General features: G+C 37.5%; 1 protein-coding gene across 1 annotated transcript; it reads left to right on the top strand.

The window, feature by feature from the left end:
- The first annotated feature begins 12,053 nt into the window (after positions 1 to 12,053).
- On the top strand, positions 12,054 to 14,350 carry LOC145782922 (uncharacterized). The gene is made up of 3 exons (XM_082594682.1): positions 12,054 to 12,185; positions 13,193 to 13,308; positions 14,174 to 14,350. Exons 1-3 carry the CDS (start codon positions 12,113 to 12,115, stop codon positions 14,348 to 14,350), a joined length of 366 nt encoding a protein of 121 aa, XP_082450808.1. The 5' UTR covers positions 12,054 to 12,112.
- Positions 14,351 to 14,652: the final 302 nt, after the last annotated feature.

Raw genomic sequence — 14,652 nt, 5'->3', positions numbered from 1 at the left:
GGACCTACCAACGATAGGAAACACTATTTTCTTCTGCATGATTTTTATGTGACGTCACGTGATTCTCTGGATTTGGTCGGTAAAGATGATGCTGGTGCCAGAGTTCCTGTGCGTAATGTTAAGATTGGAAATGTTAAAGCAGCCTTTAACCGCGTTACTGCTGCTCGTGTTTTGACTCCAATGACTGGCAAATCGAAGTTGGTGTATTGTCAGCATGATCCTGGTTCGCAGTTGACCTTTGTTTCGAGTGACTTGGTGTGCGAACTTGGTCTTAAACCGTATGATAAAGCGTCGTTTAAAATAGATACTCTGGCTGGTCAGAAACCTACTTGTGCTGACCTTGTTAAACTCAACATCCAGTCGTTAGAGACTGATGAACTGTTTTGTGATATAACCTCGGTGGTTAACCCAGCTTGGGCTGACGATGTTAAAACTTTACCTCATAAACAAGATTTAAGTGGTTTCCGTCATTTTCATGACGTGAATATGTTTCATTTGAATGATTGTAGTACTGTAGATGTACTGATTGGCAATGACAACGCTTATTTGATGTGGGCAAAAGAAGAACGTGTTGGTGAAAATCGCAGTGAACTGCATGCTTTACTCACTCCTCTCGGTTGGTTGGCTTGTGGTGGTAAGTCACCCTTAGTTGAAAGCGTTGCTAAAGTGTGCAGAGTGCAGACGTCTTCAGAGTCGGATGTCATCTCTGGCTTTCAGCGTAAAATTGAGTCTCGTGATATGGAAATAGCAGACCTGAATAAAGTCATTCAGGATTTGACTTTGCAAAATGAAACCTGTGAATTGTCTCGCAATGATATTTTGGCTAGAGAACTTGTCGAACCGAATATTGAGTTGAAAGATGGTCGATTTGAGATACCTGTTCCGTTGAAGGAAGTTATTGATTTACCTAACAATTTTGTGTTGGCGTCAGATAGAGCTGCTGATTTAAAGAAGAAGGCTTTAAAACAATCTGAATTCCGAGGAACTTGTGTAAATGATGTAATGTCTTCTTGTCCTGAATTGTCTGACTTGTTAAACCCTCTGGTAGATGTCTTGGCTAGATTTCGGCTTGAAAGATTTGGTTTCATGGCTGATGTGACCAAATACTTTTTTCACATTTTGGACTCTTCAATTCGTAAGCCCAATTTTATTGAACTGCTTACGTACACAGGCAGTGCCGTTCGGATCGTGAACGAACGCCCTTTGGTACCTTTGAGTGACGACCCTAGGGATTTTACTGTCATCACCCCTGCCTCACTTTTGACCCCATACTTAGACCCATACTGTGCTGTTGGGCAACCACATGATCGTGACCAATTAAGAAGGGATTATCGGTTCAATTTGTCACTTTCTCAGCAGTTTTGGAATAAATGGATCGATTTTTACTTGCCAGGTCTTCAGGGCCGGAAAAAATGGCTAAAAATGGCCGAGAATTTGGAGCCTGGTCAACTTGTAGTGGTAGGTTCTCTCCAAGACATTGGTAAACGTGGGAAGTATCAACTTGGGAGGGTGCATGAGGTAGTTCCACAAATTAGGAAAGGGAAGCCTGTGGTTCGTAGAGCCAAAGTTGCCGTCTGCAACTATGATGAGAGTACGGGGAAAGTAAAAGTAGACTACGTGTTGAGGGATATTTCGTGCCTCGCCCCCGTAAAGAACACCTAAGTGTTAGGGTTTGAGCCTGGTTTTGTCTGCGGTGGCCGACCCTTGTCTGAGCCCGGAACAGTCGGTTATTAGCGCAACCATTGTATATAGCGTCATTTAGCGTGTACCTATGGTACCAATTTCATGTATCGTCGTGTTTATTCTTATTGCTGTTCATTCTTTGCATGCCCTTTGTATTTGCGTATTAACTTAAACGTGAGTGATTCAAACAATTTGTGTATCATGTGTTTTTATTCATTGGCTCACAATTGTCGTCATTTCTTTTTAGTTATGCCATGTCAGACTGTCATAACTAGGGGCCGCTATGTTCCCGACAATTTTCACCAAATCAAACGTCATATAAAAACCGTTCAAGTCTACTGAATATTACGTCATGGAAATTCCTAAAGCATGTGCCAAAATTGCACCATCGTTCAAAAGACCTGTTTGGACCTGTTTGGGCCTGTTTAAACAGGAAATATTACATCAGCTTAAACACCTGTTGGAATGACTTCATAATTGTCTTTCATTTATTGCGTCACAGTTACTTTCTACGTGAATTTGAGATATTGATATCTATTCTGGTCATTCGTAAAATGATTGTTTGAAAGTTGGCCGCACATTTAACTGTTGGCTTAGTGCTTGCTAGCTGGACAAAAGTTCCGTCTTTTATCCAATTAATCTGTATTGTAGTGACAGTTTTTTTAGAGGTGTAGGCGTTACACCTATTTTCGATAGCCTCGGGCTAATTTTACTGGAATACACTGTTTGAATAGACGTTTCGAAAGTGTGTTTATTTTTGGGTCATTGCATGCAGACGAACGGATTTGGGAATCTTACGTTACAATTTTCCCACGAAGAGATTATGGTTTACCGCTGTGACCACAGGGACTGATAGCTTTAGGGTAGACCTAACAAATTGTTAGCCCAAAGGCACATAATAATGGTAAGATTTGCAAAGCTTAGGCAAACTAGACTAAGCATTGTAATCAGGATGAATGATTTCAAAGCAAACGTTTTAATTAGTAGATGGGACCAAAAATGCATGACGTATCATACAAAATGTTGTATGAATAACTCAGTGGTTTGAAAAAGATAACGAGTGCTGTATGACTGCGTAAAGTTGAACATAATCTCAATCCAAAAACAATAAAAAAAATGGTTTTATGCAACGACCTTGACTGTCTACGACTCTATGCTAAACTAGGTAACTTTTGTAGGCAATTGATGGAAGAGAAAAATAACTTTATTGAACAATCAGAGTTTGTATTAGTAGCCTACACCAGGGCTTCCCAAACTGGGGGTCGCGTAACGAACTTCAGAGGTCGCAGAAAGTATATCAATTTGCACAAGGTACTGTGCATATTAACACTTCTGTGCGAGATGCTGTGACAGTTATTAACTTTATTAAGATTCGCGCACTCAATAGTCTGCCCGTATTTTTGAAAATTTATGAGGTGAAATGGAATCGGAGTTAAAAACTCTTTTACTGCATTGTGAAGTGAGGTGGCTTTAAAAAGTCAAAGCTTTAAAATGGCTAGCCAATTAACGTTGAAAACCGAAATCGTGATTTTTCCAACAGAATAAAATTCAGTCTTGTTCCACCATTTTCGCATCTAGCTTTTGGAATTATGCCAAATGTCAGATTTGCTTTAAAAACTATACGAATTCACTTGTCCCTCCTTGGAAAAAACATCAATATTTTGCATTGAAATCTAAAATTGATGCGTTCATCAAAAATTGAACATCTGGAAACAAAAATTTCAAATAATTTATCTGAAGTGTTCTCACTTAGCCTACCGTTCCAGCCTAAGCAACATCGAAACCGCCTTGAAACCTGCATTAACAAACACTGAGCCACGACTATACTTGCTTTGTGGCAGAAAGCAGTCACACCCATTGCACTGAATAAATGTGTTTGCTTTTTTGTTTTGTTTCCAGTAGGCTACCCATAGGCTTCGTTGTGATGGTCAGAAATAAATAAAAAATAAAAACAAACTGAACTGAGTGCCGATAAATTGTTTTGGTTTTCGTTTGATCTACGCTTTTCAATAAATATCACAAATGTATAATTCGCACTGTTTGTCAATTTGGGTAGTGCAATTTGGGTAGAGAGGTAACTTTTTTAAACCATAAACAGACGTAACCCAGCAACAGCACTACATATAACATAATGTAAGCCTATTGCTTCTCGTATTTTTACTTTGTTTGTGCCACTATCTCGTGCTTGTGCTTCTGTCCATCTTGCGTAATCTGATTGAGTCCTTTTCTGAACAATTAATTAATTTTACCTCTCAAATACTTGACCCGTTGTGCTGCGTAATTTTTAGGTATCAGTTTGTATGAGCTAGGCAAATTTCTCAAATGTTTAGATTTGTCCATATTTTATTGCGATAGTGTATTATTCTTTAGTATTTCTTTTAAAAATATTTTTCTTATAGGCTTGAAAAGGGCAGTATGATTAGCCGAAAACGTTAGCTTACTGTTTTTGTTTTTATTATGTTAAATGTAGTGTTGTTGCTGGGTTACGTCCGTTCATGGTTTAATCGTAAGGGGTCGCAAAAAATTTTAGGAGATTAAAAGATGTCGCGAGCAAAAAGGTTTGGGAAGCCCTGGCCTACACAATAAGCTTGCATTACAATAGCATCCAATTCACAAACATAGAAAAACGCTTAAGTACGCTAAGTGTTGAACAATTCAATCTGATTAGCCAGGAGCAACCAAAGACCATTTGATCATCTAGTCAGCTGCAGTGACGTGCGGTGAGGTTCCTAAATGGTGAGGCACTAATTTTTTTAAGTCACTTTTACAATAAAACTTTTTAACAACAAAAATGGTATCATACTAATCAAAAAAATTAGCAGCATGCTTTCACATTTATTAAAAAGAAAAATCCATGCGTCTATCCTTTTGGACTAAAACATTTGTGACTTTGTTGTAAGCTATAGACCAGTGGTTCTCAACCTTTTAGTCTTGGTGGACCCCTTTTGGTACCTTCGAAGAGGTCGCGGACCTCTAAAAATTTATATTTAAAATTTTGGTAAGCTAATATATCGCGTCTCCTTATGGAATCATATGTTACATAAGTTTCAAAGCAACACACTTGGAAGGATTTTCTGGATTCGCAACGCACTTGATGATTGATGAGGTTGACGAAATTATGTTATGATAAGTATGAACTATCTGTTGGCACACAGGATCAAACATCAGTAATCCATATGCTCATTTGATGTTTTTCAATAAATTTTATCAAAAGTTAATAGAATACTTGCAACCATTAAAGAGAATTTTTCCCTTTTTTCATTTGTAAATTGACATTAGATCAACATTAATTCGTTATAATCATTGCCACTGCAAAACTGTGAGTGGTGATGGAAATGCAAACGTTAGTCCAGTGTTTCTCAAACTTTTTTAGTGCATCGCCCCCTTTTCGTTATTGAAATAAAATTTCGCCCCCATAATTCTGTCAAGTAAAATAAACATTGATAATAGAGTGATAGACAAATTTAGTTTTAGGAATTTAATCATCGAAATTGACAGTAACATGAATACATGATAATGTTCAATGGGATGGATGAGCTTGGCGACTTTTACAAAGTTTTGAAATGTTTGGCGACATCTTCGTAAGATAGAGTCGAAGATTATCCCGTTTATGAACTAGCAAGCGTTTCTTCGCTTTGAAAGCATCAATGCCACAGCCGAAAACCCCTTTTCAACCAAATATGAAGTAGGAAACAACAAAATCCACATTTTAGCTTCTTTCCAGAGAACCTCATATTTTCCAGCAACCTGGCACCAAAACAAATCGTATCGATCATTTCTGAATTTCACTTGACTCATCTGTTTGCATATCAATGAACTGCTCTTGAAGTTCCACTTCTACAGTATGTATGTTGGTTCGGTAGAAAATGGTTGTACCACCCAGTTTGGAACATGGAGGTCCACGAGATCTGGAAAGCGGAGTTTCATGTCTTTATGAAGCATGTCTAAATGTGAGCACTATTTTTGCCGTTGTTCTTCTGTAATAACATTCTCGCTCAAATTGAGAAACTGAGTTAAGACATTTTGACCTGCACTTATCTTGTTGTTGACGCATTTTATCACAATATTCAGTGATTCATGCAGTTCAGGACTGAGCTTACGGGCAACCAAATGCTGACGGTGAATTACACAATGTATTGCAATAAGTCCAGGAATTGCTCTTTTCATCAGTGCAATGAACCCTCGATGCTTTCCAACCATTGCCGGAGCACCATCAGTTGTGCATTGTAGAATATTCTTCAGTGGAATCCCTTCTCTTCGTAGAAGTTTTTCACTGCATTAAAGATGCTTGATGCCCGAATATATGTAAGAAGACTGAGCGTAAAAATCATTTCTTCTTGTTCTCATATTATGAACAAAACGCACATATCCAACCAGCAGCGATACATTGTCGTTCAAAGTGGAATCATCTATTTGCAGTAAATGGTTAGCGCGTTGGACTGTTATTGGTGGTTTGATAAGTTCGCCCCCTTACAGTGTTTTTGTCCCCCAATCGCCCCTTTGATTTTTTTCGCCCCCCTGGCTCTCAAAATCGCCCCCAGGGGGGCGATTTCGCCCACTTTGAGAAACGCTGCGTTAGTCAGCAGTCTAAGTTAATCATTGATCAACAATCTGTTGTCTCAAAAGAATCAATTTAAACATAGCCAACAGAGTCTTTTTTTAAAAGGGTTTAAGTCATTTAGTGTAGGTATATGATATGTTTTAGTTAAGAAACCAAACCTTTGTGCTACCGGTATGTCCTTTGTAATTTCAAACGACGCACCAATGCGTTGCGACTTGCAGTTTGAGAATTACTGTAGGCTAATATGTCATGTCAAATAAGCTATGACACCACACGGGTGTGGCAGACTTGATGACCAGTTCGGTCCTTCTGCCAGTCCCATCATCGTCAGCAAACATTAAAACAACCTAGTTCACATTGTAATCTTGTATTGTTTTTTCCACATGTGCTGTTGATGCAAATAAAAGAACTTCTCTCTCTTCTCTAATACATAAACAAAACACAAACAAATTTTCAATTTCGTAATTTATTAATCATGCTAAAAACTCAGAAACTTTCACGGACCCCCTGAAATCGCTTCACGGACCCCTTAGGGTCCGCGGACCCCCGGTTGAGAACCACTGCTATAGACCCTTCTTTAGTCCTAACATCATCACTAGATATTGAAAACAAAGAGACAGGGAAAGCAGAAAACGCAATTTTTAAAGCATAGCCACACAGCCACTTCTTTTTTGAGTAGCAATCTCTTTGAAAGTTGCAAGTAATTTTTTTTTTTTCAGTCGTCTGATGCAAACCTTATAAATTTAGAACCGGTCTTCCTTTATTTATGACTTCAACTTTGGATTGAAAGTTTATTTTTTAAAAATCTCTCAGATTTGATACTAAATCTTCCTCCATTTTTTAGTTAAATTTTATAAGAAACAATCCTTTACACTGCAAGAAGTCACATACCACATACTATGCGGGCATTCCAGCTTGACGAAAAAGGTTTCATAGCTGTGACGTCACATTTGAGGCAAGCCTCAAATCGTAGCTAAATCGTTCATGATGATTTCTGGGCGACTTTGCGAAAGAAAAAGGCACGCATAATGCAGTGTATGGAAATTTTCTGATCTGAAGTGAGGCACAGCTTGGCGTTGCCTCTCTTCGCGTATTTCAACGATTTTGACCACGTGAACGCTCGATATGAATATCGCCACAGAAACAGAAAAAATTAAAGCACAGTTTGAGTTGAGTGTAGAAACGTACAATTTGGGGGAAAGGGGGGCACGACTACAGCAATTCACACAAATAAAAGCACTTAAAATCGTGCAATATTTACTACTTTTTAACAAATAATATTTATTCTGTGATAACCATATCTTTGATATAAATTTTGCTTTGCCAGATGTTGGCAGGTGAGGCACTGCCTCACCTGCCTCCCCTGACTGCACGTCCCTGGCAGCTGCTTCCAAGTGGTCTAATAATTTTATTAAAGGTCTCAAATTAAAACTTTTTGTAATTTTTTAAAAGAAAATTTTTGGTTGAAAAAATACAAAGTTTGGACAAGCCACAGCACATCATGATTAAAACGACACTATACAAAGTAGAATGACAAATATTTATAATTAATTATTATGATTATGATATTATTGCAGACAAAAAATGGTCATAGGTCAACATTAAACACACAAAAACGATAAAAAGATAAGTAAATAAAAACAGCAAGGCAGTGAAATCAGTTAAGATAAATGATTAATCAAAACGTTTTCTTTTGCGAAAAATGTTTACACGAGGATATACAGTAGTTCTACTTCTATTATTAAAATACTCAATAAGTTACAGACAGACAATCGATAACAACTTAATAACATTGAATTGCATAATTCAAAATTAATACAGAAATGAAATAGATACATAATTTCAAATGTTTTCGGCAAAACTTTCTGCCCTCTTCAGGAAAATATCTTAATTCATCTAAACAAAACAATTATTCGTGAAATGTTAATAATAAATGACTGAAATTCAATAAAACTGCACTGACCTGCGTACAAGCAACAACTGACAAACAAACACAAAAGGTGGTAGCAATCTGTCATAATTATGCGGGAGTGTGGTCATGAGACGAGATAGTGAGCGGACAACATAACATAAAATAAACATAAGCTAATACAAATTCAACAAAAAAGATGCCCCTCCAGCGAATAATTGTTTGTTGAGCCTGGGGTTGTGCTGCTTTATTTGGAATGCTTCATGAATTTTAGTTTCAAACTCCGATTGACAGTTGCGAATTATTTTGAATGAATCTAATGTAAATTTGATGTTGGAACAATAAGTTATGTTTGCACAAACTCAAATGATAAACGATGTGAAAGAAGTAGCTCATATAAACTCTGGTTTTCAATTGTTCTTAATAAAAAAAATATGCATAATACGTTCTTGCCTACGGGGAATGCCCATTGTTGTAGGCTGATATGGAAATAAAAAAGTTTTTATTAGTTTTTTTGAATTATTATAGTTATTGTAATATCATTTCATTATTTTTTTTCCTTTTTTTTTACCGGTGAATTTCATTGCGTAATTAAGAATATACACAATATAATATGAGCAATATATTAAATTTATGCAATTGATTGAGTTTCGCTTTTAGCAGCATGAACGTTGCTTACTTTACAATGTAGATTTTAACGAATTGGTCGTTAAAATCTACATTGTGAAAAATCAAGTTTAGTTACTATTCTCTAATAACTTCTACAGCCTGTTTCACCCTTGTTTGGGATCATCAGAAGGTCCTTATTATTTAAGTTGTTAAATAAAGCGAGTGGTGTATAAGAATAATTACGATGCACCTGCGATTAGATGCGGATTACGTAAAGCTGTTTCCAGTAAAGTAACAGCAACTTAACTTGCACACTTGTTCACAAAACTACGTGGTTTCAGTCAGATTCTCACAATCAAGGTGCAAGGTCTCGCGACGGGTTGCTTTGTATTTTGATCGAGCGTGCTGTTTTAATGGTGGAATTCTTGTGCGATATGTTATTATTGGTTACTGACTTGTAGTAACCTCGGATTACAAATTTTTTATTATGCGACGTGTTTCTGAAACATTTTACCATACGTGCGAATCTGGAATGTTCTTTTGTTTTTCACAATTGCCAGATGTTGTTTGTTATGATGTAGCATTGCGTAACCTTCTCGAAGTTACTGGACCAAACAACCTGACTATAAATAGTGGTGTAATTTGCACTATTATTATTATTATGAGTTGATTATGAGAGTTGTGTTATGAGTTGTGGATTGGCAATAGGTGGAGAGATTATTAATGATTGAGATTTAAAGTAATTGAATACAAGTAGATGAAAATTGGTGCTGATATAAATTCTTCGAAATTAGAGTTATTTGAGAAGCCGTTCGTTAAAGTCCTGCAAGAATTTTCATTATTATTTCACCAGTAGAACTATTCGACATTTAATTGACTGCCTTTCGGTAATATCCCATTTAACTACGTCATTGAACCTTTCCAAGTCTCTTTCCTGGTAAGAGATAGAAAGAAACCGTGACACAGATAAACAAACAATTATTTTCACATTGCTACAGTACAAAAATCCAACCAATATTGAAAGATTTCAATTTTAAAATGATAGAAGTTAAGAAAATCTCCTGTGACAATGTAAGATTATCAGCTCTTTTTGCATTGTCACGAGCTTATTTCCAAAATCGATGTATCGATAAGTCTGTTTTAGACCGTTGAATTGTTTAAAGTTGTTTTTGCTTTTATGAATTTTGCAGAAGATAGCAGAAACGTAAGCCAATTAGGCTACAGGAAGGAGAAAGTTTAAAGTTCAACAGCGGACAATTGACAACAAGGCATGATGAGCGGTGATCAACAAAAAATATTTTCTCCTTTGCCAAATCGTTATTTTCTGTTTGATTTTTTTAAACAACCAAAAGATGACGACTTGTTTCAAAATTTCTGGAAAGAGGGCTGTGAATATGTCACGAAATTTGATGCGTTTCATGCCGCCCACCTACTTCATTCAACACAGCCTAACAACACGTAAGTTAGGTCTAACAACACTGCAATCAAAGATTGAAATGTTATTTTTTCATGTCAAATTAATATAATATTATCATATCAAAATTAAAGTATAGGTTCCTTTGTTGTTTGCCCTACTGCTTCCGCAGGTTTATCTTTATACCACTCCAGGTTACTGATGTATTAACGGACTGGGCTACTCAGAAAGCCGTTAGATTGCGACCAGTTTTCGATCTCATCATCACTCATCACACAGACCTTCTGTTTCATTTGATTACTGGTAATTGGTGCATTCTTTGATAATGTTGCATGTGGTTTCTTCTTCAGCACTACATCCCTCAGAATAAAAATATTTCACTTTCCAGAAGCAAGTTTCTACAAATAACCCCAACTTGCAAACACAACTAAGGTGCACCTCCACGACTGGCAAACATTGGTGTGTTGGTTATTGTCACGCCGTCAGTCAAATGGTGTTCAATTGAAGCGACAGAGACCTTGGAGGAAAGAAGATTGTTTGGCTCCAAATATCGTCAACCGAGGAGCAAAGCAATTTCTTCCATACGAAACCCAGGGCCAGAGGTTTAGACGTTTAGGAAAATAGGAACAACGTCAGGTAGTGTGAAACGCAAGCACCGATTATTGTTCTCAAGGTGCTCTTATTGGCAGTGTCGATGTAGTGACCAGTGCAGGATTAAGGTGGATGCTATTGATGCTGCAGCATTAGGCCCATTCCTGAAATAGGCCCAGACGAAAACAGACGTGAATTTTCCGGACGCTGAACAGTTTTCCTTTGCTTAATTAACCCACAAATAATTCTTATTATGAAATTTGTAGTCCGACTTTCGCACGCCTAGGCACAGTGTTACGCCTAGGCACGTAAGATAAAGCAAGATTTTGGCATAGACTACTTATTTAAGATGAAAAATTATAACACTTTTCGAGCTGTTTCAGGGCCCTTCATTACTTCAGCCGCAGATAAGATGCACGGCTTTATTAACTCTTCCCCAATCGTGTATGCTTTTTTTGGTTTTAACTATTCGTAGAGAAACTAGATAGGATTCATGAAGAAAGGATTTTTCGGTAGTCGTCATCTTTTCATTTGCTTTTTTTAATCGTTCATAGCAGAGAATATTCGTCCAAAATATTCAAGTGGCTTGCCTTCAAGATTGTTGTGCTTTGAATGAAAGTGACGAACAACTTTAGAAGGTTTCATAACGTCATTTGGCAGAATTTGGGAGCACACCAAACATTAGGGCCGTGACGATTGTTCACTACCCGGAACTATTGTAAAACCAAGCTCCAAGTATTTTTATTGTATTGCCTGACAAATTCCCCTTTTCGTTTCTTACTTCCCTCTGTGACACTCAACTTATCTGCATATGCCCTTTTCGTAGTTTACATTTGCACCTACTGATACTTGGTTCATTTCCATTTTGAGAATTATTTGTTTCAGAAGTCTTAGTTTTTTCCTTCTTGTTAAAATACACTTGTTGGTTCGTTGATTCCATATTAATCCTTCTGTAGTTTAACAGGACAAGCTATTGCAGCATCTGAAAAGTGAAGAATGACCTTGTATTACAAAACTTTTTGAAAGCTAGACGCAGTTTATGACGAAACAATCATAAACGGCACAAAATCTAGGTCATCGGAAGGTTAACCTTTATTATTAAACAGTTCTGCTGTATCAACGAAGGAGAGATAGGCTATGCCAGTTTTCGCCTACTGCTGTGAATCGGCCAAGCGTAAAATGAGTTTTACAGGAAGTATCAACTTTGCAATGCTTATGATTCCAGATTAAAATTAGCTTGGCAGAAAGTAAGATACGGTACTTCGCCGACCGGCGGTTGAGAACCACTGAGTTAGGCTAAGCCTTAGGAATAGATTAGGTTAAGGCAGTAAGATTAGTACTCATTATGTACTCATTATGTACTCATTATGTACTCATTATGTACTCATTACTCATTATTTATGCGCACCCAGAAATCGGTGAGTGTGAACGAGTCAGCAGAGCTTACCATGTACAAGCTTTTGTCGTCGTTGAACCTTTCTCAAACATTTCCAAACGTCGAGATTGCTTTGCGCATCTATCTGTGCTTGATAGTGTCTAATGCCTCCGGCGAGCGGAGCTTCTCAAAACTGGGAATAGTCAAAGGAGAGCTGCGGTCCTCGATGAGGGAGGAAAGGCTAAACATGCTGGCGCTTATGAGCATTGAACATGAGGTGCTGAGCAGCCTTGACTGCACTGACATGATCGAAGATTTCGCGCTTGCTAAGGCTCGAAAAACAGTAGTATAAGTAAGCCGCACTAGCGCAGCATTGACAATATGCCAACGTTAAGTTGATCTGGATTAGCCTTTTCTTCATTAACTCCACTTTTCAGGCAATATTGGTATTGAATTGTGTTGGTGTTACATAGCCTGATGTTACTCTCGAGTTTTTACGATAAACACGTCGTTATTATTGTTCATGTTCATTAAAATTTGGCTGACTGCGTCGAAAGCAATAAAGGCTCTTTGGTCGGTCTGATTACGCGTGTACGGTGGAGTCAGAGTGTCGAATGCATATGTACCAATGCCTAGAAAAAATAGGCCTGTTTTTGCGCTGCAGCATCAGGCCCAGTTTCGTCTTAATCCGGCCCTGATAGTGACAATGAGCACGAAAATTTTAAACAAGTGTACATACTATACAAGTGCTAGGGCTGCTGTACGCATTGTGTAAGCCCTCGCTCTCCAGCTAGAGTCTATCAAACCAATCGGTAGCGCAGCAAGATATGACATTATCGACAAAGGCTAACGCACGTAAAGATTGTTTGATACCTGGTTGTCGAACGTGAGGTTGAATACTATAATTTGTCTAAAACATTATATAACGCCAGACTTGCTATCTTATATCGGAAAATGCATTGTAATCTCATGAAATTTATTGACATTAGTTGCACATTTTAGTTTGATTGCGTGATTCACAAGCAAACAAACATTTTACCCACATTTCAGTGCTAGATGACATTTCAAACGACGCATTGGAAGAAAACTGGAAAGAATGGACCGGAGCTAATTTCATTCACGGCCATGTTGACGACAAGGTTCTGGTAGACACTCATTTGTACAAGGTTGGCTTGCTTCAAATATCTCCTATAGTTGCCTACATTTAAAAGCATAGCAACTAGATTATTTTTGTAGAATCGTAATTAAAGTGCAATTAAGGTGTTAGAAACGTTTTCTTGTCGCAAGATAAAAACTGAGACAGCTAGGTTTTGAGTAGGATATCTAAGATACAGTAGACTAAGTAGCCTATTATTACATTCAGACAGTAGCGTAGCCAGGAATTTTGAAAGGAGGGGATTCTTCGCCTAAGACGACACCCAGCGGCGGGGGGTCTGGGGGCCCCCTCCCAGAAAATTTTGAAAAATTGCATTAAATTTGGTGCATTCTGAAAGCATTTTCAATAAAAATGTGGGTATGAATATTCCTGTAAAATGATGCTGTCCGGTGGCATAGCAAAAGGATAAGTTCATGTTTTCTTCGGCATTTTTCGGAAATAAACCTAAGTCTCTATGTTTTCTTGTTGCTAATTCCTGGCTGAGCTGTTTGAATGTTTGGTATTGGCAAAACTCGTTCTTTTAATGCAGATTTGTTTAAAATTAGGCAATTTTTTTAGACTGAAAGCATCATTCTCAATATCGTGACGTCACACGCGTGCCAAAGGGGGGAGGTTGTAACCCCCAAACCCCCCCCCCTTGGCTACGCCACTGCATTCAGACATGTGCAAACTGTTTGGCTCCATTTTCATTGCTTTTCTACAGGGAAATAAATGACATCTATGCTTTGCTTTTTGAAGTTTTACTTAAGCTACCGGTACCTTAAAAAAAAGTAGCCTAATCATATGTATAAATGTTTTCTTTGCTGATTAGGAAATCTGAATGTCATTGCCTGTTGTTGGGAAACAATAATAATTTTGACATCGTTTTTATACAGGCATTCAAAACCGTAATGGAACCGGCCTTTCGATATGTCCTTAAAACTGAAATTAATGAAATGACGGAAGAATCTGGTCACGCGAGTGCCAAGTTCATCAACAACCGTGACTTTGTTCACAAAGGAGTCGACACTTTCACTGGTTTCTACAAACCAGCAATTACTGTGCGAAAATAATTGAATACAAGAGCATTTAAAAGATACGGTCTTATATTGTGTAATGAATTGAATTGTCATTGACAGCCAACAAAGGAGAAATAGGAAATAGGCCTATGTTTATTTTTGGGTATGAATTCTTTATCTTTTTATTTCTGCAAGGTGGTTGAAAACTGTTTTAAAAAAAAACATTAGCAAAAAACATTGATATGAGGAGTGCAATTCTTTGAGTTCTTCAACTTGTACCTTTTACACATTTTAACGTTTTAATTAGTTTCCAACCTAGATAAAGCAACAGTAAAATTGTCTAATTATTAATAAAA

This window comes from Aplidium turbinatum, chromosome 14, assembly GCF_918807975.1.
Source record: "Aplidium turbinatum chromosome 14, kaAplTurb1.1, whole genome shotgun sequence".
Classification (NCBI taxonomy): domain Eukaryota; kingdom Metazoa; phylum Chordata; class Ascidiacea; order Aplousobranchia; family Polyclinidae; genus Aplidium; species Aplidium turbinatum.
This window is presented reverse-complemented; position numbering and strand designations above follow the sequence as displayed.

Bases quoted from the DNA above. Each gene is read 5' to 3' on its own strand.
- LOC145782922 (XM_082594682.1), top strand. From the start codon at position 12,113: ATGTACTCATTATGTACTCATTATGTACTCATTATGTACTCATTACTC. The intron at 12,186-13,192 runs GTGAGTGTGAAC...CCCACATTTCAG, and splicing joins TTATGCGCACCCAGAAATCG to TGCTAGATGACATTTCAAAC. The intron at 13,309-14,173 runs GTTGGCTTGCTT...GTTTTTATACAG, and splicing joins TAGACACTCATTTGTACAAG to GCATTCAAAACCGTAATGGA.